Genomic DNA, 24,932 nt, shown 5'->3' on the forward strand with positions numbered 1-24,932 from the left:
ATCTCTATATTCTGTCAATGTCCAAAGCTCTAGGAGTCTGTACCACACATCTGCACGTTCCTCGGAATCATCCTTTGGTTTGTTCTGATGTTTTATCTTTTCAACAACATTAACATGAGCTCTTTTGTACAAAGTTAGGCGCAGATTAGGAGATCAATGTATTCAAATCTACTCATTGACTGATTGATATTTTTTTCACTAATTCACTCAACAAGTCATGTGCCACAATGGGTGTTGAATGCTGGAAATGCAAAAGATGAGAAACATAAACCCTTTCCCATGAAAAAGTTCAAAACGTATAGGGGAGAGAGAAACGTAGCCTTCTAACTCTAAATATAATAAACTGGTACAATACAAATGTACTAAAAGGAGGAGTTGATGGGTAGAGGAAGAGGTCACTTTTAGTTGTGTGATCATAAAATTATCCCACAAGAAAGTGCATTTCATTTATTGGTTCAGTCACTCATTCCCTCATTCATTCATTCATTCAACAAACATTTAGTATTTGCCAGCTACTGTTAAGATTGGGGGTGCTGGGTTGACAGGTTGGAAGGTAGAGCCTCTATTTCCAGGGTGTTCACACTCCAGAGAGGAAAACAATAAGTAAATCAACAAATGACAGCACAGTCAAAAAACCAGTATCACCTAACCAGGTAATTGTGATCAATGCCATCTGCCTTTACATTGATTGTTTTGGACTAGTTAAGGATATCATTCACATCACTATTGTACACTGAGCACCTCACCTTTAATAAGTGAAAAATGCAAATAGCACTGTCTAGGTTTGGCTTTCCTCAAGCTCTATCCATGAAAAACCATTAATTTTCATGGTTAATCTATCTTTTTAAAAAAGGTCAAAAACATACATCTTACTTAACACAGCTAAATATTAGCACAAATTAGCCACCACTTATCTAGTTTAAATTCCAATGCTTATTTAGAAAAAAGAGGAAAAGATAATCCAAACACCTCGTTAAAATAAATACCTCAATAAGCTTTCATTGCTATTGGTTCATAATTACTGTTTATTTTATCCCTTTTTTGAATGGTTTTCATGGAATTAATTCAACCATAATATCCAATTTTTCTCGCTCTTATACAGAACTTCAACTTGCTTTGGATTTTAAGGCAGGTTTTCTTAAAAATGCTCACAGAAAATTTCTTCCAACCTGACTGTTGTTCTCGCTAGAGAAAGAGCAAGACTACATCTTTTCAATTCAATTTACGTCAATAAACATGCATTGAATAAGTGCTTTAGAGATACAAAGGTGAGAAAATCACAGTCCATTTCTTCAATGAGTTTATAATGTATAACGGAGTTCTAGGAAGTTTCAAAAGAGAGGCCATTGACTGATCAAAGAAAATTATCATTATGTGCCCAAATAGGCCTCCAAATTATCTGTGTGCTAAGAAGGATGCTTCATTAAGTTACTCATTTTCTCTGGTTCCAGCAGCTCAGTCAGAGGAAAATTAAAAACAAAAAAAAAAAAAAGGAAAAAATCGTGGCACCCTGATCTTAAATTTCCTATCTTCAGAACTGTGAGAAATAAATTTCTGTTATTTATAGGCTTAAAAAAAAAAAAAAGTTCTTTGATTGCAGTATGTTGTCCCTGGCCCACATAAGATTCAAATCAAATACTCTTCTACACTAAAAAAAGAAGTCCTTTCTTCACCACCAAGCAAGCTTCCTTTAGCTTCCCTCTTCCACTGGGTGTTTATATACAATCAACTACAAATACCACCTACTTTATTACAAACTGCCTCCTTGTCGGTCTCCCTTACAGAAGCTGTGCCCTGTCCACAAAACACACTATTTTACACACTTACACACTTGAAAGGACTAGAGAATCGTTTATATATAAATCATATATGTGTGTGTACATAAAATAAATATTCCAAATATTATATATAAAAACCTCCACATACTAGAGTGAGATTAATTCTTAAATCTCGGAGTCATCAGAAGAAGTAAAAGCAATAAATTCTTTTCACCAACCTTAAATAAAGACAATGCAAAACTAATATGTTATCGAACAAAACTTAAATTTTTTTATATAGGTTTGGTTTCTTTAACTTCCACACTATTTAGTGCACTAACGAGATTTTTTTTTCAATTTCCGAGGACTCTGTGAAACAAGTTTACCTTTAATATTTTCATAAATTAAACCATAAAATGTATTAGAAAATTAACAGTAATACATTTTCTCTTGAAAAATGTTTTCTGAGTAATTCTGAAGGCTCTGTTTCTAAACTTAGTTTAAGAGATTCGTAAACAGCACGTAGGGATGACTATACTTCTTTCTCTGAGAAACTATGCATCCTGTTAAAGAAACATACCCAGAGACTGTCCTCTTGACGGTACTGTTTCCAGTTCCCGCCACTGTCACTGAACATCAGGAGGTAGCTGGTCACCCAGTCGGAGCTCCCGTATCCCCCTTGCGTGGCCACAGCGGTGATCTCCATTCTCTCTCCAAGGTCAATCTGCAGCCACTGGTATTGGTTTGACACAAGTGGAGACCAGCCGCCAGCTCCTTTTGTGAAAAGAGAAAAAGGAGAAATGAACAAAGAATTCGTTAAAAACCTGTTAGTGAACTAGCAATCCCAGTAAGACTATTCCTCAACGGAACTTAAGGAAAGTCAGATTTCCAAAATATGAAACTTTCCATAATGGTATAAAAATATAGAGAAACAAGAATGTAATGTAAGTGGATGGGACCTATGTTAATTATGTTCATTTCTAGGTGTTACAACCATCTGACACTGGGAGAGTTAATTAAGTACTTTAAACATTTAAAGTGCTTAATTTGACAGGCAGACATCCACGTCAACACTTGGAACTGGCGTGTTTACTGCCCACATGCGTGGCTGTGTAATGATTTGGCCTCCCATCCCTTTGCCCAGACCTTGATTTACCTTCACACTGTGGTGGAACTGGAAAACTACCTATGATGTCTGATCATGTTTAGACTCCTTAGAGAAAGAAATACAGCACTAAGCCTGGGAATACAAAAACGGTCAAGGGGTAGTTCCTACCTTCACTGTGTTTACAGTCTTACAAGAGGAACAGACATTGAAAAGCACGTTTGAAACACAACATGAACAATGTTAAGGGTGAGGCAGGTACAGGGAATAAGAATACAGTAACTAATGGAGAGTTCTATCCAGTGATAACTGGCTTGCAACAGCAAGTGAGATGTGATTAAATTTTCAGGAATTTTGCAAGATGATTGTTAAACATAGCCACATTTGCCATTGGGCCACGGTGGGAGTATTTAAACCATGAAAATTGGTACAAATCACTATCCACTCCCACTCCAGCTCGTTTACCAACGTATCACTAGTTGTATCCTATCTGGGAAGGGGGTGGTGGGTGAGAAGACAGGGGATGGGAGAGCCATGGAAAGTTGTGTTTGAACACTCAGAAGTGAAAAATAGAAGTCTGTTTTATATTCAAGGAAATATAGGTAGAGCAGAATTTACTGTGTTTTGTTTTATCCATTACACACCAGAAAATTATAGATGTTATTACCTACTGTATGTCTTGTTAAGACGTTTCATTCTTCCAGTGTACTATAATAATGCTTTATTTGGGGAATTTATTTATTTTAAGTAATACTGACATTGCTGACTGTGTAAGTATTATGTAATCACTGTAAAAGTCATGAATAGGGTTTAACCCATTCTTCAATCCATAATTATCTACTATTCAATATATATTAAAATGCAATATGTTATATAACGTACCAAGTAAGAATACTAGTACATGTTTTCTTTTCCCTGTTCTTTTGCCATCCACCTTGAGGCTCTGAAATAAGTTCTGACATTTCAGATAGAGATTACCATTAATTTATATACAGTTTTTATTCAACTATTATTCTTTTTTTTAAGCTCTTTATTGGAATATAATTGCTTTACACTCTTGTACCAGTTTTTGAAGTACACCAAAGTGAATCAGCTGTATTTATACATATATACCCATATCCCCTCCCTCCCGCGACTCTCTCCCACCCTCCCTGTCCTGGCCCTCTAAAGCATCACCCATCATCGAGTTGATCTCCCTTTGTTATACAGCAACTTCCCACTAGCTATCTATTTTACATTTGGTAGTGTATCTATGCCTATGCTACTCTCTCACTTCATCCCAGCTTCCCCTTTGCCCCCCACCCCAGCCCCGTGTCCTCAAGTCAAATGGATTAATCTCCAAAATATACAAGCAGCTCATGAAGTTTAATAACAAAAAAGCATATAACCCAATTCACAAATGGGCGGAAGACCTAAGTAGACACTTCTCCAAAGAAGACATACAGATGGCCAACAAACACATGAAAAGATGCTCAACATCACTAATCATTAGAGACATGCAAGTCAAAGCCACAATGAGGTATCACCTCTCACCAGTCAGAATGGCCATCATCAAAACATCTAGAAACAACAAATGTTGGAGAGGGGGTGGAGAAAAGGGAACTCTCTTGCACTGTTGGTGGGAATGTAAGTTGGTACAGCCACTATGGAAAACAATTTAGAGGTTCCTTAAAAAACTACAAATAGAACTACCATATGATCCAGTAATCCCACTCCTGGGCATATACCCAGAGAAAACCATAATCCCAAAAGAAACTTGTACCATAATGTTTGTTGCACTATTTACAATAGCCAGGACATGGAAGCAACCTAAATGCCCATCAACAAATGAATGGATAAAGAAGATGTGGCATATATATACAATGGAATATTACTCAGCTATAAAAAGGGATGAGATGGAGCTATATGTCATGAGGTGGACAGAACTACAGTCTGTCATACAGAGTGAAGTAAGTCAGAAAGAGAAAGACAAATATCGTATGCTAACTCACATATACGGAATCTAAAAGTGGTACTGATGAACTCAGTGACAAGAACAAGGACGCAGATACAGAGAATGGACTGGAGAACTCGAGGTTTGGGAGGGGGCGGGGGGTGAAGGGGAAGCTGAGACGAAGCGAGAGAGTAGCACAGACATATATATACTACTAACTGTAAAATAGATAGTCAGTGGGAAGTTGTTGTATAACAAAGGGAGTCCAACTCGAGGATAGAAGATGCCTTAGAGGACTGGGGCGGGGAGGGTGGGGGGGGACTCGAGGGGGGGGGAGTCAAGGAAGGGAGGGAATACAGGGATATGTGTATAAAAACAGATGATTGAACTTGGTGTACCCCCTAAAAAATAATAAATAAATAAATAAAATTAAAAAATTAAAAAAACAAAAACAAAAAAACCATCTAGAAACAATAAATGTGGAGAGGGTGTGGAGAAAAGGGAACTCTCCTGCACGGTTGGTGGGAATGTAAGTTGGTACAGCCACTATGGAAAACAGTTTGAAGGTTCCTTAAAAAACTAAAAATGGAACTACCATATGACCCAGTAATCCCACTACCGGGCATATACCCTAAGAAAACCATAACCCAAAAAGAAACATGTACCATAATGTTCACTGCAGCACTATTTACAACAGCCACGACATGGAAGCAACCTAAATGCCCATCAATAGATGAATGGATAAAGAAGATGTGGCACATATATTCAAGCATTATTCTTGACATCTGTGCCCTGTTTTATAAACCCTGAGTCAGGCCCTAATACAAAGAGATGTCCAATAAAAGTTTGCTATTATGGTGCAGCACATACCATAGTGAGACCTAAAGGGACACGATTGTGTTAACAACTGCTTTAGTAAGATTTAAAAACTCACAGTGACACCCAGAGAGATGAGAAGCAGAGCTCTGTGTTACTTACAGATTCAAAGAAGAGAAGACTGCCAGGCAGGGCCACAGAGGAAAACGTACCCACAGAAAGGGTGACAAGTTCAAGCTGTAGAGGGCAGCTTGTGTATGGCAAGCGGGGTGGGGTGAGCTAGGTTTTGTGAGCTCCTTGTGGACTAGCTAATTTTGAAGGAGCCCCAGGGAAGAGGGGCTGTGTCCAGGTGTCTGGACCTGGCTCCAGGGTGATCAGGGTTGATGCGTAGTGGCTGCAGAGGGTGTGAGCCCAGTAAAGAAAGGGGCTGGGTTTGGACATAATCAGCTGCTCAGGAAGGGGACTGACCAGTTTCTGGTCAGGGCCTCAAACTGAGTCAAGACAGCATTTTTTAAAAGCATTATATTCTAACAACGTCCTCCCTTAACTGTATCACGCTAACTACTGCTTGTATTTGGGTATGAGTCCCGAAATTACTTACTACATTGTCTTTAGAACTATATACTTCTTTTTTCAAATTTCCTTCCTTCTTGAAGGGAATCATTGTTCAAAAGTGTCTTCCACTCTGTACATCTTACTGATCCAGAATACTGATACATTGTGCAATTTTTATTGGTGTGTTTTTACTTTTAATTTTCTCTATATTTGCCCCTGAAGAACCTGCGGTCTTGGCCGGTAACCGGACACAGCAGTGTCCCCCATATTGTTATGAACATAAATGTGAATCAGCAGTTCCCAATGGACGGAGAAAAAACAGCAGCAACAGAGGCTGGGGACTCTCAGGATTTGGCTGCCTGGCAGTAGGGTCAACTTTCCTCCCTACAGTTAACCACAGACCATGTCTTTGAAGTATGGTTACATGATGGGCGTGGTGAAGGGGTAAAAACTTCCCTTCACTATCCTATCTCATTTTACTATTCTGCTGCAGGGCCTAGCCAAAGCTTGCAGGTTAAATGTCTTCTGGGGTCTGATGTTAACCAAGCATCCTTGGTCCATCTGCAGCACCAGCTGCAGATGCGTTACAACTGCATAATCTCTCTCCATTGTTATCATGTTTTACATAGAAAATTTGCAAAAGAATGAATGAAGTGCCCCCAGCCAGCCATCATCTTTACCTGGAATTTCTGTTTGGAATTTTATCTACATCACCTTATACCTTTGCGAAAATACTGAGTTATTTTGTTTCTTGCTCTTTCTAGTTAATTTTAATGGTCTAAAGTCTGTAATGAAGATACATTTTTAATACAGAATTCCATAACTTTTCTGTGGCACTTTGACATTCCTTTATAGACCAGTATTTAAACATGAACACATCAGAGAAGCACAGTGGGGGAGAAAAAAAGAATCGGTGTGATTCTAGTGAGTTAAAATTGGATCATCAATTCTCATCAGGAGCAAGAAGAACCTCTCACTGACCGCTCGCTCGTCCCAGCATCACTCACCGTTACAGCTGCACTAACCCACTTGAAACATTCGCAGTTAACTGACCTTGAACATTTCAATTTCTCACCTGTGGTGAAAAGGTACTACTGATATGCTAATCAAGTGATATCATTAACGAGGTACACCAATAAAGTAATGGAAATTCAGAGGCTCCTAGGCTTTACCAAGCAATTTCAGCAGGATAATTCAGCCATAGGGAATCCAAAGATTCCTACAGAGTTTTAAACTGTGCGGCTCTGTAGACACATATGGTATAAGTGTGTGATGGAGTATTATGATTGTTCCAATTTTAAAACAAATGCTGAATAGTAATATGGGAAATGCAAATATACAAATATAGATATATAGACATGGGTATAGAAGTCAGCACACTTCTGTAGTGCCAGCTTATGATGACATGTAGGGACAATAGTGACATGAAATGAAAATGCAACTGCAACTAAGGTTAAGCTATCCCAAGGGTAGGGTCATCACCAAACCACCTAACCTTCTGGAGACATCCTATTGTCATAGTATTTACGTTTTGAATGGAGAAAATGGTGGCTAACTCCAGCAAATTGTTAACTCTGTATTACTATAAAACAAAATATAATGAACTTTTAAAATGTATTAACTAAACCTTTTAGCTGTTGGTCAAGTATTATTCACCTGTAACGATGCTTTCAATACACCGATAGATGGAACATCACGGTAGACCGATGTGAGACCAGTATTTATCCATAACCCCATCTATTCCATGGTTACTGACACTTCATCTACAAGACAGAGTCTTGACTCTCCATTTCTTTTCTTCCCCATATCCCATCCCTCCTTCCCCTATTCCACTCTCCTTTTTCTCCTGCCTTGGCCCCATTACTGAGAATTGGCATAATAAAATGTCATAAATTTATTCAAACAGAAAAATTTCTTGCATCTTCATATCATAGCCTGAAAACTCACACTTAAAAGCCCTCCACCCATTGATGATACTTTTACACTAAGCATCATAGTACTGCTATGAGATTTAAATTTAAAAAGTATAATAAGTGCCTATTGATTTCTCTCACACAAAGCAAGCATGTGAGTATATGGTAGTTGTTACTTTTTGAATTACAAAACAGTTATTATTGCTGTGGACTTCAAAGAGTTACAATCACTGTAAAGTTGAGCTTTGGAAACATTTAGTTACTAAATGATCACAAAACACAGCATCTCTTGTATCTGTTGCCTACCACTTTTAAACCTCAGGTTCCTAAGGAACTGACTTCTATAACACATGTTGCTAGGAACTGTCAGGAAAGAAAAGCAAACTAAAATGTATCCAGTGCCTATTTTATGCTAAGTACTCTACTAGAAATTTTATGTACCATATTAAACTTAGTTATTAAAATTATCTAGTGAGATGTACAGAAGCTAAGTAAAATTTCCCAAATTTTTAGTACAGATGAGAAATTATTTTTTAAATGATTTTAATCTGTTAGGATCTCATTTTAAAAAATCGCCTCCTTTTTCATTCTTTAACCTTGAAATAATTATGCAACTATCATTGCTCCAGAGTGGTATATTTTATCCCAAGAATACATTCAAATAGTATATTCAGTGTTATTTAAATATAAATAGCTAGCTGGCTGAATTATGTTTAAAACCTTATATCCTTGTCTACTAGGTAGCACCGATATTTAGTTCTGGACATGGGAGCACATCTCACAATTTCATGGAAGTGAAAGAAAAATTGAAGAAAAAAATACATTTGGTTGGAGTCTTAAAATATAGAAAAGAATCACTTCTATCCCCTACTAATATTAAAAATGGCATGACTGTCACTGCTGATGGTCATCAGTGAAGGTGATGTGTCACAGAGTTTGTCAACTTTGCAAAGGTTGGAACACACGAAAAGGCAAGCCATATTTCTCAAGATTTAAAGCACAGAAGGACACAGGTGTTCAAGGACACAAAACACAAGTCAGCACGGTTCAATGACAGTCCTAGCCACCATGAGGGCAGCTACATTTCTAGAAAATAACTGGCTTAATTAAAATTGTCTTCGGGAAGTTTCCCCTAAGATAATTACTTTTTTTCCACACGTTTTTTTCATCTAGATTTCCCCACAAGTGTAAGTTTGCCTGGATCATTTTGATCTTGACACTGAATTACAATAATGTAAAAGGAAGAGAAAGAACATTGTGCCAATATGTGTCTGGCTCCCTTGAATGGTCTGCAGTGTCCTGGGGCCACCATTTAGAACCTTATCAAGCTTTGTATTTTTACCAGTGTAGTTCCTTTTGCCGGAAGGAAACATGACTCGATCGATGTACGTGCCTCGTGCACTCCAGCTCTGTGCCTGGCTCATCCTGCCTCATGTACACATCTCGCCTCATGTTGCTGCCCCTGGTCACAGTGACTGTTACAGGTACGGGCAGGTCAGCTGAGCCAAGCCAGCAGGACAACTCCAGGATTTCGTTGAGCCTATTAAAGAAAGACCCTCTTTTCTGCTGTGAATGCTGAAAGGATGGGAATTAAGCATCGAGCTGTAGGAGCAATCATTGTGGAAAACCTGAGTGAAAAGACCCAGGCAGAACTGAGAGATGCAGCAAGACTCAGTTCTGAGGGCACAGTCAGCATCCCTGAGTCCAGCTGGGCCTGCAGGGCATCCCTGGCGCCTTCCAGGTACATGACCCGTTGGCCAGCCCCTCCCCCTTGTGCTGAACCCACCCAGGCCCACGTCAGCAATTCTCCACCCTTGCCTTCATTATCTTTTTCTCCTTAATGGATCACTCCCATTAATGTACAGACATGCCGTTATTTTTCGCATTTTAAAAGAAAAAAGTTTCTCTTGACTCCACTCTATTTTTTCTGCTTTTTATATTAAGGTAATATGTTAGTGCAAATAAGATGTCCATATGTACTCTTTCCGATGTTTCTTATCTCATTCTATCGTAGGCCAATTCCAATTAGACTTTCAGTCCACGCCACTCAATGCAAACTGCTCTTGTCATGCTTACCAAAGAATTCCGTGTTACTAAATCGATGGTCAGATTTCAGTCTTCCTACCACTTGGCCTGTCAGTCCCATCTGATACTCCCAATGCCTCGATATTCTTTGTCCACTTAACTTCCACAAAAGCTCATTCTCTTAATTTTCTTCTTAGCGTGTTGGTTCCACCTTCTCAATCTCTATTGTTGGTTCTTCCTTTTATCTCTTCCCTCTTAAGGGTGAGATGCTCCAGGGCTCACTCCTTCGTGCTGCTTCTTCTCCATCTCCTTCCAGCCCTTGGTGACCTCTCTTGGCCTCATGGACTTATATATCATGTGCTAACAATTCCCTAGTTTATATCTCCATCCCCCACCTCCTCCCTGATATTAGGTTCTCTATTTGTTATCTTTAACATTTCCCAAACCAAACGCCTCTTCTTCACCCAGATTCTACTTTATTCACATGCTTCCCCAACCCAGTTTATGACAGACAATTCCATTCTTAAAGTTTCTCAGGACAAAAACCAAAACACAGAACTGTGCTTGACTCCTTCCTTTCTCTCTCATCACACCACCAAATGAACAGAAATGCTGCTGGTGATACTCAGCTCTGCAGAATCAGAGGACTTCTCCATCTTCACTGGTACTCCTTTCTACTCCAGCCAGGATTCTTGCCATAGCAACTGAACGAGTCTCCCTGCTTCTCCCTTTGCTGAGACTCCAGTCTCTATACAACAGGCTTAAAATATTATTCCTGTGCTCAAAACACTACAATAACATTCACTTTCACACACAGTGAAAGACAAAGTCATTACCACACGGCCTGCAGATTCCTTATATGATCTGCCCCCCTTGCACGGCTCCCACCCCTGGACTGACTTCCCAAATCAACAATGGTCTCCTTGAGGTTCTTTGAGCAGACACCATTCTCCCATCTCCCATTTCACGCTTTGATAAGCTATCCTTTCTGCCTGGAGTGCTTTTCCCTGAAACAGACTGGGCTAACATCTTTCCTACCATCAATGAGATGGCTCTCATACAAGCGTGCCTCTCCCTACCTTCCCTATCAAAATTCCTTCCACCCTACTCCCATTCATCTTAATCCAAAGCACTTTCATTTTTTTGTCAGATATTGACATATTTATACGTGCATTTCTCATTTATTATATTTCTTTATCCATTATCTTGCCCTATCAGAATATAAGCTCAATGAGGCCTAGAGTCTTTGCCTGTTTTTTTTTTTTAATTTATTTTTATTTATTTATTTATTGGCTACATTGGGTCTTCACTGCTGTGTACGGGTTTTCTCTAGTTACAGTGAGCAGGGGCTACTCTTTGTTGTGGTGCATGGGCTTCTTAGCATGGTGGCTTCTCTTGTGGAGCATGGGCTCTAGGCACACGGGGCTTCAGTAGTTGTGGCTCGTGGGCTCTAGAGCACAGGCTCAGTAGTTGTGGTGCATGGGCTTAGGTGCTCCGCGGTATGTGGGATCTTCCTGGAGCAGGGATCGAACCCATGTTCTCTACATTGGCAGGTGGATTCTTAACCACTGTGCCACCAGGGAAGTCCCTCTTTGCCTGTTTTGTTCAAAGACAGATCCCACATGTCTAGCACTCTCTCTGACACGTAGTAGGTGCTTAATAAATATCTGCATAAAGGAATGAAATAAATCTGTTTCCATACAGGCATAATAAGACTGTATAAGTTTATATACCAAATATGAGTATATCATACCTAGTGGGAAAAGCTGGAACTAAATAAAGCTAAATAAAAGCACAAGACACTTCTCTTTGCAACATGGTATTTTTAATGAGGTTCTCAATGAGAAAGCTTAAGCACTTGGCTGAGACACACACACACACACACACACACACACAGAGGCATGCACACACATACACACAATGTCTACCAACCACCTCAAAGTTACCCAGTTTAATCACTCGTAAACTACATTTCCTAGATGTATTTATTGCTCTGTTTTTGGATTCTTTGATACAATGAAAAAGAGATGCTTTTCACTTCATTTCCCCAGCAAGGTTCTGAATTAATAATACCTTACTAAATTCTTGAAGGTTTTAGTGCCTTGCTGTTGATCAATTTTTCCTCCCAGCAAATTGGCAGACTGACTTTCAGCTCTGCTTCTTGTATTGCCAGATCAAACATTTCTGAAGTCTTTAATAATTCAGTGGATTGATCAGTAAATATTTACATCCTTTCTCTGCTTAGGCATTTTGATTGGTATATTTGATGTGCAAATTTTGGAACAGCCAAATTTCCTCTAGAAGATGAGAATAAAATTATAAAACCACCAAAATCTAGGCTTTAATTTTTTTTTCCCACAGCCAGTTTCATTTCATTCAAACTAGTAGCTCTGGGAAAAATCACTTTGAGCACATGATGTCTGGAAATTCAGATGGTAATCGGGACTTGCCCATGTTTTGCTTTCTAAGCCCATTATAATACTTTTCTAAAAGTTTTGATTTAGATCTACTACAGCGAGGCAGGTCATTTCAGTAAATGACCTCATGCATCAGATAGAGCACACTGACAATATCCCAGAGACAGAAAAACCATTTTTTTCTTCCCTACCTTTTTTTTTTATCTTCCCCGGCCAGAGAGAGATGATAAGCTGTCATGAGTCAAATGTCCTCATATCACTCCTGGGTCAAGAAACTGAAGTCATTCTCTTATACCCAACAGATATTATTTCCACACAACGACTGGAAAAGCCAGCAATACAAGGGCATAGTATATCAAAAAAGGTAAAAAGTGCAAAACCAATCCCAGGCTTCAATTGATTAAATCATTTAATATTTTCCCAATTTGTAAAAATGCTAAAATATTAATACAGCATCACAATCCAATGATTGAGATACATTTACCTCTAGGCTTACGTATTTGTTGAAGTTAGTATTGAGTACACATATTTTATTTAATTCCACAATTTATTCCTTTATAAACATTATTTTATTGTGGAAACTTATTTCACAGGCAATAGGAAAAATTATTAGTGATGCTTATGACCGAGGCAGCCTTAACGTTCCCCTCAGCTTGACTAAACTTTAGACAAGTTTTTTCCCTGACCATAGGCCCCTGACCTCCCTTTTCTCAGAGCACTTAATTTAGGGAAGTTGCAATTGTAAATTATTTCTCTGCCCCTTGAAATGTAAATCTTCATCAAGCCTCTTTACAATTTTACAATCCAAGAATGTCTTTCTCAAGGACCTGAGTCATCCCTCTGAAATGTAATCAAGAAAGATAGAGCCCCTATCTCCCAGTCTCTGCTGGCGGGACAGAAGCCTGACTTCCCACAAGCACCAATTAGCAAATACAAATGGCCTAATCACATTGACCAACTTCCCCCTAATGTTCTCTAGTACTTTTCCATTAGCTCAGCTCAGTGCTGAAAAACTCTCCCACCTTGATTTCAACAGAGTGGAGTCCAATCTCCCTCTCCTACTGCAGAAGTCTTGACCCCCATTGTTATAGTCTTGAATAAAGTCTTTCTTGTCTTTTCAACTCAATCCAGTGCAATTTTCTTTGACAGGAGATAATTGATTTTTTTTTATTAGAATGATGTGTTTTTCATTTTTCTACCTAATGAGTCATGTTCCCCAGAAACCATTACACAATCAGAGTCTGAGAAGATAGGGAACAATGCTTAGAAGTGAATGAGGGTCTAACTAGAGCTAACCAGAAGGATTCTCCACAATAGTGACAGTGCCCAAAGACCACTGCCCATCTGCTCTACCTATTAATCAAAAGAATGTCACAGCCAGCTTCAGGGAATCTGAATAGAACAAGAAGTGTCATGGGGCCCAGCCAGAAAAGGTGACAGCCTTTGCCAAGAGAACAGTCAAAGGGACCAACTGGCCACTAAATTTGGTAGTGTACATCAACAAACATCCAGGGTTAGGACCAACCAACCACACCGAGCAGGTATCACTGACCTGGGACGCAAGGATCCAATCAATGACCTTGTGGTGGACATCAACACAACAACCAACTATGTCATGGGAGAGCCTCACCCACCGTGCCACGACATCATCTGAGTTCCTCTTATGCCGACTGCCATTTTGGAAAGGAGTAGAGGAAAGATTAGGAAATCAGAAGGTCTGAGCATTTACCTGGAAGAGACTGACACAACCAAAGGAGGTTCCTTTGCCCAGCAGAGGCAAGAGGGTTTGAAGTGACTTGGTAAGTGGGTGAAAATGGGAAACAGTCTCTGAACTGAAGAGCAAACAGGACCTTCCGCAACTGAAAACAGTACTCACAGCTGCTAAAGTTTTGACAATACTGAAAAATACCTGGTGTTTCTGTGTTACTTCTCAACTACTAACATAACCTGCAGACTCAGAGGTTTAAAACTGGCTTGAGAAAATCAGATCAACCAATATCTCGGATCTGAATGATGAAAGATACTAGAGTATCTTTATGAGTATTTTGTGTGTGCACTTAACATCCCCAAAGCTGCTGATTAGGCATTTTATATAACTCATGATTTTCTAAAACTATACATGGATTGTCAAGAACAATGTCATTTGCACACGTACATGGGTAGTCAACCAGAATCAACATATCTATCTGATTCAAAAAACATTTTGCCATATAAGTAGCACTGACACAGTCAGGTTCACACTCCAGAGCAGAATCACTCAACATTCACTGGGCATCACACTGATTTTTGGTACAAATAAGAGAGAAATAAACACACGCACACGCACACACACGCACACAATCTACTGGCTCTAATAGATATAAAGTTCTATGACAGCATGGTGGAGTAGGATACAAATAGGATTCAGTGTCTGAAGCCAACAGGTAAAATATTCCTCTTTGTACACATTTCAGTTCCAGAAATGCTTTGGATGGCAGACTGTTGCTCTACAAATGAACTGCTTCCTCTAACAACCAAGCACCCTAGCCAGCTCCATCTGGCTCCTGGTCTATGTACACATAGAGATGCACACAAGGGTTAGAGTTTTATAAAAAATTTAAAGAAAAAATACGCTCTTAAGAGATTTATGTCAAAATTGTGATACATGACCATTAATTTTGCCAGCGATAGACATATATTTAGATTTTAAAAATTATCCTCAATTATTACATGTGGATTTAATGGTTTCTCTACCTCACTATATAAAACAAATCAAATTTCAACATATTAGATTTTGTGAGAGTTTATTGTGCCAAAATAGTGAAGACTCTGAATAGACATAAATGTAACAAACCACTGCTGGGTGGTTTTTTTCCAATCATTCCCTTTTATTTATTAATCTGATCTCAGCCTATGGTTATAAACTTGTCATTTTGTCATTGTATCATCTAAACTGAAAGATAAACACCCTCTGAAATTATACACCACCAATTATTCTGTATCAGAAAGAACAGCACATGATTGCCCTGGCTTCACCGAGATAAAAAGCGTCTTATTTTGAGGGAGAGTGATCAAGTCCGCCAGGATATGAAAGGTGGGGAAGCACAAGGAGAAGAGAAAAACACACATCATTTTGCTCTGTTTATCTCATTTCTATTTGTAATGTATAATGGAAAGTTGTAAATTGTCCTTTTTGATAAAAAGAAAGTCTCACAAAGCAACCTCATTTCCACTCGAACCAATGAGGCCTTTCACGCGATCGTCAGGCCACCCATCATGGTTCATGGTTCCCAGTGTATATTGATCCATTGAGTCATAATAAAGTAGTGCTTCTAGCTGGGAATGAGAGTTAATGCAAACACTTTCTGGATCAGAAAGGATGGACCCCCAAAAGTAGGTCATGCTTCTGCCTAGCCAATTTCAAACTGCTCCTGGCAATACTGTGACTCTCACCCACACCGCTGCGCCTTCCCCCATGCTCCGTCACCCCACAGGAGACTGTGGCAACTGCAAACAGCATCCGAGCAGAAGCAGCTCAACGCATGTGCACCATCACAGCTAGGGCAACTATAAAAAAACAAATACTTTTGACAAGTAAAATGAAAAGTCAGCTATCAACACGGATTACTATGTTGCAATTGTTTTTGCTTTTACTATATTCTCTTTAAGAAAAAAATAGAGGTTAATTTGTTGATACTGTTTGGAATGTACCTTCAGAGTTTAGAATTCTGCATTTTAATTTTTTAAATTACCACAAATTTTTTTTTAATTTTTTAAGAAAATTCAGAGAGAGAGAGGGATAGGGTGGAAATTTTAGGAGGTGATGAATAAGTTTAGGGCTGTGATTATAGTGATGGTGTCATAGGCATATACTTACCCTGAAACTCATCAAGTTGTATACATTAAATATATACAGCTTTATGCATATCAATCATACCTCCATAAAGTAGTTTTTAAAATTAGCAATTCATAATTTTAAGATATATGAATGTAATATTTCCAGAGTCAGCTTAACTTATCAAACATAAATGTCAAGATCTTTGTATTTTTATCTAAAGGTATCAATTTTTCCCTCAACAAATGCATAACCGAGTAGAAGAGTATTGTGTTGTGTTAATCACCCTTCGTAAAAAAAAGGGGGGGGTTTGCAAAACTATATGCAATCCTAGGATTTTAGCCTCCTTTATACAAAACACAGGAGGGACAATATGACTGCAGAGATGTTATATTTAAGGGGACCCCCCCCCAGATGATCTTCAGGTAGAGTTTCAATAGTGAATTCATGATTTACATGATTCTCGAGGGATGATGCTTTCAAAAAGAGAACAGCAGCTTTTTGCTTTTGCTATTTTGACATCCTGTATCTTTAAAATATCTATCTAGGTCAATAAATGAGCTGCAAATAAAACCATCAGGATATGTATCATGACCAAAATTCTGTCATTTAGAGCAAGTCCCTCCTTCTTTAGCTCCAGGTGACACAGTAACTTCTTGGGTTTTTTTCCTCATTCCTCTGGCCAGCCCTTTTCAGCATCCTTCATAGAACTCCCTTTCTCTACTTTTGTTGAAAAGTGAACACAACTGTTCTCTCCTCTTTTACTTTACATACTCAGTGGACTACATTTCTCATCCCTCTGGCTGCAATGATTAACTTTTTTGTTGTTGCTTTTGGATGATGAGGCCTGAATCTTTATTTTTAGCCCCGACTTTCCTTTGAAATCTGTATTCCAAATCCTGAATGCCTCCTATATATCTATTCATGGATGCCCTATAGATATCTCAAACTCGACACTCCAAAAATGGATGTCTTACCTCCTGTCAAAACCAGATGGCCACATCATTCCCATCTTCAAGTCACTCAGACTAAAATGTGAAAATCATTTCTAATTATTCCCTTTCAATAACAGAAATTTCCCTATGCATAGAAATTGCCAGATCTGGTCAACGTCACCTTCAAAGTGATTTTCATTGTCCCTTTTGCTTTTCGTTATTCCTTAGTTTAAGCCCATATGTCAACTACTCAGTTAAACTTATTTTCTGTATTTATTTTTAGTTGCTGGGGATACAACTTTGAAGTGAGTAAATGAAAGAATGAAAAGACATGAAAGCATTTGAGAGATTGTAGCGAAGTAGAATTGGCAGGCCTTGATGCCCTGTGGGTGACCCCTTTGATGTTAGGTGTTGGGAGGGCAAGGAGCAGGAAGGGGACAAAGTCAAGGATGGTAGCACTTTACTCTCAGCACCACCATCCAAACTTGCTGGATGGTGGTGCTGAGAGTAGAGCCATCAGTGGAAGGGAAATCTGAAAGATGTAGAACTGAAGGGAAGGGAATCCTGCAGAAGTACGAAAGACTCAGAGTGCTGTGAATGATTCACTGTAGGACACAGGGGCAGGTCTTCCAGGCTGATAAAAATGAAGGAAGCAAGACCCATGGGGTTTGCATACGTTTGTAGGATTTGGAGAGGGAATCAGGAAATTGTGTTCCGAGCCTGATGGCCTTCCCTTCCTAAAAATTTACAAGATGTGCCTTTTAGAACTCCAATCTATTTTTGCCATCATTCCCAGAGTTGCTTTGGTAAAAGTAGGTTGAATCATTTTTCTCCTGGTTGCAAAAAGCATCCTTTTTGGCAAAGCACTTAATGCAACTTCAATCTGGCCACAGAAAATAGTCTGTTTTTCTATGAAGTCTGTTCTCATTCTCCACAGTTTCATTTGAATTACACTTATCCCTATGCATCTCACTCAGCCAGGACTTTATTTCCTCCACCTCTCAGCTGCAGTTCAAATACCACCTCTCTCACAACCTAGCTATAAGAATTTGGAATATGAGATAATATCGTTTATTTGGCCTGTTAAATTAATAACTAAGAATCAAGTTCCTATTAAAATACCATTGCCATATTTGAAACGTTTGTGTGCTTCTCAGACACGAAAGTGAGGCTTGACATTAGCTGAACTGTTATTGTTCTAATATGGCCAAACTCAGAGCAGCTAAAATAAATTAAATAGATTCTGAGATGACTTCAGAAGGTCAAAGGGCTGTAAGAGTTTTGCTTTCTAGTAAGAAAGTAAAATAACAGACTTTTTAATGAGCAAAATCAACATTTCAAAGGATCTTAAACTCTCTTTATGCCATTTCTTTTCTAAGACATAGTTCTGGTTAATTCTCATCAACTTTTTTTTTTGGAATATCTGAAATTGTGTCTTGAATTCCAATGAATAAATGAACATTGGCTGAATATTAATTTAATAAAGTGTCAACATAATTAAATATCTTAAAATTTAAATTACTGTTTTGTGTGTAGATTACAAAGTGGTTAGATTTTATATTTTTGAACAATCTAAACACTTTTAACAAACTCTCCTCATACCTTTTCAAAAATAGGAAGAAGAGAGAAATGGGAGGTTAAAAGCTGAATAAAGGAGAGGCTATGAAATTTAGAATATTTCTAATTCTTAACAAAAAATATTAAGCACAAGAAACTAGGTTATAAAATACCATCTTCTTTAAAGCCCCTGAATGTCATCCCTCACAACAAAAAATATAGATTATCTTCCTAATCATATTGACTATAGTTTTCTAGATCACACACAAACTTTTTAAACAGAGAAAACTGCTGTACACAAAGAATTATCAATATCATTCTCATCACCATAATTAATATCCACAATTTACATCCCAAAAACCTGAACCAAAATGTGATCAAAATATCCATCAGTACATACATAATCAAAAGAAATGCTAGGTATATCTGGAAAAGACAAAAACTCTTAATTTGGAAAGATAAATACACCCCAATGCTCACAGCAGTACTATTTACAGCAGCCAAGGTGGGGAAGCTACTTAAGTGTCCATTGACAGATGAATGGATAAAGAAGATGCGGTACATACATACAAAGAAATATTACTCAGCCACAAAAAGAATAAAATATTGCCATTTGCACCAACATGGATGGACTTAGACAATGTCATAACAGGTTCAGTAAGTCAGAAAGACACATATGATATCACTTATATGTAGAATCTAAAAAATAATACAAATGAATTTATCGACAAAACAGAAACAGTCTTACAGACATAGAAAACAAGCTTATGATTACCAAAGGGGAAAGGGGGGGTGGGGAGGGATAAATTAAGAGTATGGGATAAACAGATACACACCACTGTATATAAAATAAACAACAAGATAGAAAACCCTAAAGACGCTACCAGAAAACTGCTAGCATTAATTGATGAATTTAGTAAAGTAGCAGGATACAAAATTAATGTGCAGAAATCTCTTGCATTTCTATACACTAACAATGAAAGAGAAGAAAGAGAAATTAAAGAAACACTCCCATTTATCACTGCAACAAAAAGAACAAAATACCTAGGAATAAATCTGCTTAAGGAGGCAAAAGACCTATATGCAGAAAACTATAAGACACTGATGAAAGAAATCAAACATGATACAAACAGTTGGAGACATACCATGTTCTTAGATTGGAAGAATCAACATTGTGAAAATGACTACACTACCCAAAGCAATTTAAAGATTCAACGCAATCCCTATCAAATTACCAAGGGCATTTTTCGCAGAACTAGAAAAAGAAATTTTACGATTTGTACGGAAATGTAAAAGACCCCAAATAGCCAAAGCAATCTTGAGAGGGAAATACTACAAGGCTATAATGATCAAGACAGTAGGGTACTGGCACAAAAACAGAAATATAGATCAACAGAACAGAATAGAGAGCCCCGAGATAAACCCACATACATATGGGCGCCTTATCTTTGACAAAGGAGGCAAGAATATGCAATGGAAAAAAGACAGCCTCTTCAATAAGTGGTGCTGGGAAAACTGGACAGCTACATGTCAAAGAATGAAATTAGAACACTCCCTAACACCACACACAAAAATAAACTCAAAATGGATTAAAGACCTAAATGTAAGGCCAGACACTGTAAAACTCTTAGAGGAAAATACAGGCAGAACACTCTATGATATCCATCAAAGCAAGATCTTTTTTGACCCACCTCCTAAAATAAAGGAAATAAAATCAAAAATAAACAAATGGGACCTCATGAAACTTAAAAGCTTTTGCACAGCGAAAGAAACCATAACCAAGACAAGAAGACAATCCTCAGAATGGGAGAAAATATTTGCCAACAAAGCAACTGACAAAGGATTAATCTCCAAAATATATAAGCAGCTCATGCAGCTTAATACCAAAAAAGCAAATAACCCAATCCACAAATGGGCAGAAGACCTAAATAGACAGTTCTCCAAAGAAGACATGCAGATGGCTAACAAACACATGAAAAGATGCTCAACATCACTAATCATTAGAGAAATGCAAGTCAAAGCCACAAAGAGGTATCACCTCACACCGGTCAGAATGGCCATCATCAAAAAATCTAGAAACAATAAATGCTGGAGAGGGTTTGGAGAAAAAGGAACTCTCCTGCACTGATGGTGGGAATGTAAGTGGGTACAGCCACTATGGAAAACAGTATGGAGGTTCCTTAAAAAACTAAAAATGGAACTACCATATGACCCAGTAATCTCACTACTGGGCATATACCCAGAGAAAACCATAATCCAGAAAGAAACATGTACCATAATGTTCAGTGCAGCACTATTTACAATAGCCAGGACATGGAAGCAACCTAAATGCCCATCAATAGATGAATGGATAAAGAAGATGTGGCACATATATACAGTGGAATATTACTCAGCCATAAAAAGGAATGAAATTGAGTTATTTGTAGGGAGGTGCATGGACCTAGAGTCTGTCATACAGAGTGAAGTAAGCCAGAAAAAGAAAAACAAATACCATATGCTAACACATATATATGGAATCTAAAAAAATGGTACTGATGAACCCAGTGATAGGGCAAGAATAAGGATAGAAATGTAGAGAATGGACTTGAGGACATGGAGTAAGGAAATGGGGGCGAAGGGAAGACAGGACGAAGTGAGAGAATAGCACTGACATATATACACTACCAAATGTAAAATAGATAGCTAGTGGGAAGCTGCTGCATAACACAGGGAGATCAACTCAATGATGGGTGGTGACTTAGAGGGCTGGTATAGTGAGGGTGGGAGGGAATCGTGGGAGAGAGGGGATATGGGGATATATGTATAAATACAGCTGATTCACTTTGTTGTACAGCAAAAACTAGCACAAGCGTGTAAAGCAATTATATTCCAATAAAGAGCTTAAAAAAATAAACAAGCATTTACTATAGAGCACAGAGAACTATATTCAATATCTTGTAATAATCTATAACGTAAAAGAATATATAGATATATATGAATCACTCTGCTGTACACCTGAAACTCACACAATACTGTAAACTACACTTTAATTACATAAAAAAAAAGAAATGCTAGGAATGGCTCCAGATCTGCTAGCTATGAATAGAAACTGCCTATGTATTCTACAATGTACTAAGCACTGTTCTAGCATTTGATTCTCACAATAAGTGCAAGTGATAGAAACTATTTTTTTCCCATTTTAGACATGAAGAGACTGAGGCAAGTGGAGGTAAAGTCACTTCTGAAAGGTCACAGAGCTGCAGTAAATCAGGCAAAACCCTAAATACGGTCCTACTTCAGATCCTATTCTTTGTCACTTACGATGTGGCTTCCACCTTCACGAACTTTATGTCTCATGAAAGAAGATGACACATCAGGAGGTGATACACATTATATGAGGAAATGAATATACACTAAAGAAGTTTAGTATAGGGCACGTGCTGGCTGAGTGTTTAGGGAAACAGAAATACTTCATTCAGGTTTTAGGGTGGGATTTTGAAAGGTCAAAATGAAGGGCTGGAGCCTTCAGAGCAGCGGAATGACATGAGTGCAGACAAATGCAAGGTACATCTTTCAGGGATGGCAGTAATCCCTCAGGAAGGGAGTAAGGGGGCGTGGAGGGGGCAGTGGTCATTATGGCAAGAAAGAAGACTGGAACCAGATTGTACAAAGTCATTCAAAGCTAAGAAAATGTCAAACTCTCAGCACCTGAGGACCACTTGGTGTGTGTTTGGCATTTGACACACACGTGGATGACCAATTTTAGATAACTTAAATAAAGAGAGACCACCCACAATTTTAAATGTACAGAATAAACAATATTTTTAGACCACTAATTATATGCATGGTTCTTCATATTCTTTTACAAGGAGATGGTATTGCAATCTTTTACCAAGCTACACCCAGCTTGATGGATAGTTTGGTCTGGATGGGCAGCTTTCATAACTAGGTGGTTTCACTACCACTCGACATTTACTAAAGAAAAATGTCTTAACTTATATGTCACTGAGAAAAACAGATGTACATTGTGAATACACAAACTGACATATGTATGGATTCTTTTGGGGGGGGCAACAAACACTCAAGCACTAGGAACATGTCAAACTTTTGGTTTGTGTCTTTTGCATTATAGTCCACTTTTAAAAAGAAAGTCGTATCTTTCTCCCGACATCATTGCATCTTGTCTCATGAGAGGTAAGTCCAGGTAGGTAGTATGCCAGAAAGTGTTTAAAAAATTCTTCTCTGGGGGGAAAAGTCCTGCTTTACAGCATTTGTCAATTCCTGTGGTGTAAATGCTTCCTCCACAGCAGATTTCAAGGTCCCAGCTCGACGATGCTGAGTCGGGAATAGCCGCTCTCCCAAGCCGGCAGGTTACGCACCTTATCTCAGATAAGGTTCTTGAGCAAAGCAGCTAGAATCGTATTACAGTCATGAATTTCTCAGTGACAGCCTCAGGTATGAAAAATGCATTTTTTTTCTAACTCAATCTAATTTCCTCTCTTGAGCTCCCATTCTGTTCAATGTAGAAAACCAAATCTAATCATTTCAGAGGAACTCAGTCAATTCAGGATTTTATTTCTGTCACCTTCAGCTTTGAAATGCTCGCAGAGATCTGCCTCCCTTCCTGCCGACCCCGGGGCCCATGGAGACGGGGACACTCTTGGTCTTTCGTGTGGACGGTCAAGCAGCTTCCACTCTGCACCGAGGTGACGGGTTGCAGGTTAGTCGGGACGCGCCTTGTCACAACACTGATGCTTGTCCTCCCACCCCTGGTGTGACGCTTTGCCCACACCCACCGCTTCACGCCCTAACCTCTGCACCCATTCTTGGTGCCCACAGCAACTCTTGGCTCCACGTGCCAAGCCATCTGGGGCTGATGTGGGGAATGTCACACTACCATCTCTGCAGTGCGGCAGCAGGATGATTTAGTGACTTCTCTTGGGGCGGGAAGTCTCCTCTCCAAACACCACTCTAAGCACCCTTTCACATACAGACACCTGAGTGTGAACGAAGGGTTCAGTCAAGGTTCCTACCATGGACTTAGTTTGAAGACAGGACTTCAGGGAAAATGATCCTTCACACCTCCTTCATGTCTCTTCCCTCAGTGGGGTATGGGGAAAAGGGATTCCTTTAGGCTGGTCATTTCCCCTTTCAAATCGTTTATATTTTAGATCTAAAATGTATCCACTTAACTTTGTTTCCAAGCTGGACAGTGACCATCCTTTCCCTTAAGCCACGGGTAGTGTGTGCCTATCTGAGCCGGGAGGGGAGATAAAGGACCAGTGGGGAGGTCATGTGTATTTCTGCTCCCCACATCACCTCACATAGAGTAATAGCCACTGAGGCAATTATTATTGTCATTAAAAATGCTTTTATTTCATCCTTCATTATAGGAATTTATACACTCACCTTTCCCAACATTAACCAGTTTACTTTCAAGCAAAAAAGGCAGAAACCACTGCCAACTTTTTTGCACTATGTTAAGATAATAAAAAGAATCCCCAACCCCACACTTCCCAGCAACCTCGGTTTGGTAAGACTGTCACACTGAGACCTGTTACTAACTGCCCACTCTCCTCTGTGAACAAGGCTTTTTGTGTCCATCCAGGGCTGCCTCGGTCCAGCTCCATGGCATCTTCCAATCTGCAACATGCACCAAATGATCCAGAACACAAGAAGCTCTGTCTCCTACAGCACGGGTCACCAAGGCTACCCAGGTTCAAGGACTAATGAGTCCTTTGTGTTTACACAGGCAGAAGCAAGACTGAAACTCAGAAGTCAAAGTACTTCTTGCACTGAAGAAAGCAGGAGTCTATTAGCATTTTCTCATAATATTTACTCCTCCACATCCAGAACCACTGAAAAATATTGGTTGTGATAGTGTCTTCTGAGAGAGGAATTTTGTGAACAGTTTATTCTACTTTGCTCTCCAAGCATAATATTAATAACGGGATGGGTTTTTGCTCTTAGGAGTGCAACTTCAATGCATACCTTGTTCTTTCTTTTCCGTTACAGAAAAAATTCATAACATTCACATTAGAAGACACTAGTTTAGATCCATTTTACAATCTGTAACTCTTTATCGATATTCTCTATTTGTTGATATGTCATGCTCCTGGTTTTCTT

At 38.8% G+C, this 24,932-nt stretch overlaps 1 protein-coding gene across 7 annotated transcripts in view; it reads right to left on the minus strand.

Moving 5' to 3' along the window:
* The window catches only part of CNTNAP4 (contactin associated protein family member 4), a 259,940-nt gene that overhangs the window by 177,082 nt on the left and 57,926 nt on the right, over positions 1-24,932 (minus strand). For 6 of the 7 annotated variants that reach the window (XM_057711745.1, XM_057711748.1, XM_057711749.1 and 3 more), the window contains exon 3: positions 2,338-2,531. In XM_057711745.1, the coding sequence (XP_057567728.1) occupies positions 2,338-2,531 (194 nt within the window). The remainder of the gene's footprint in view (positions 1-2,337; positions 2,532-24,932) is intronic. The other variant, XM_057711746.1, reaches the window with a different exon arrangement.

Source organism: Hippopotamus amphibius, chromosome 16, assembly GCF_030028045.1.
Source record: "Hippopotamus amphibius kiboko isolate mHipAmp2 chromosome 16, mHipAmp2.hap2, whole genome shotgun sequence".
In the NCBI taxonomy this organism is placed as follows: domain Eukaryota; kingdom Metazoa; phylum Chordata; class Mammalia; order Artiodactyla; family Hippopotamidae; genus Hippopotamus; species Hippopotamus amphibius.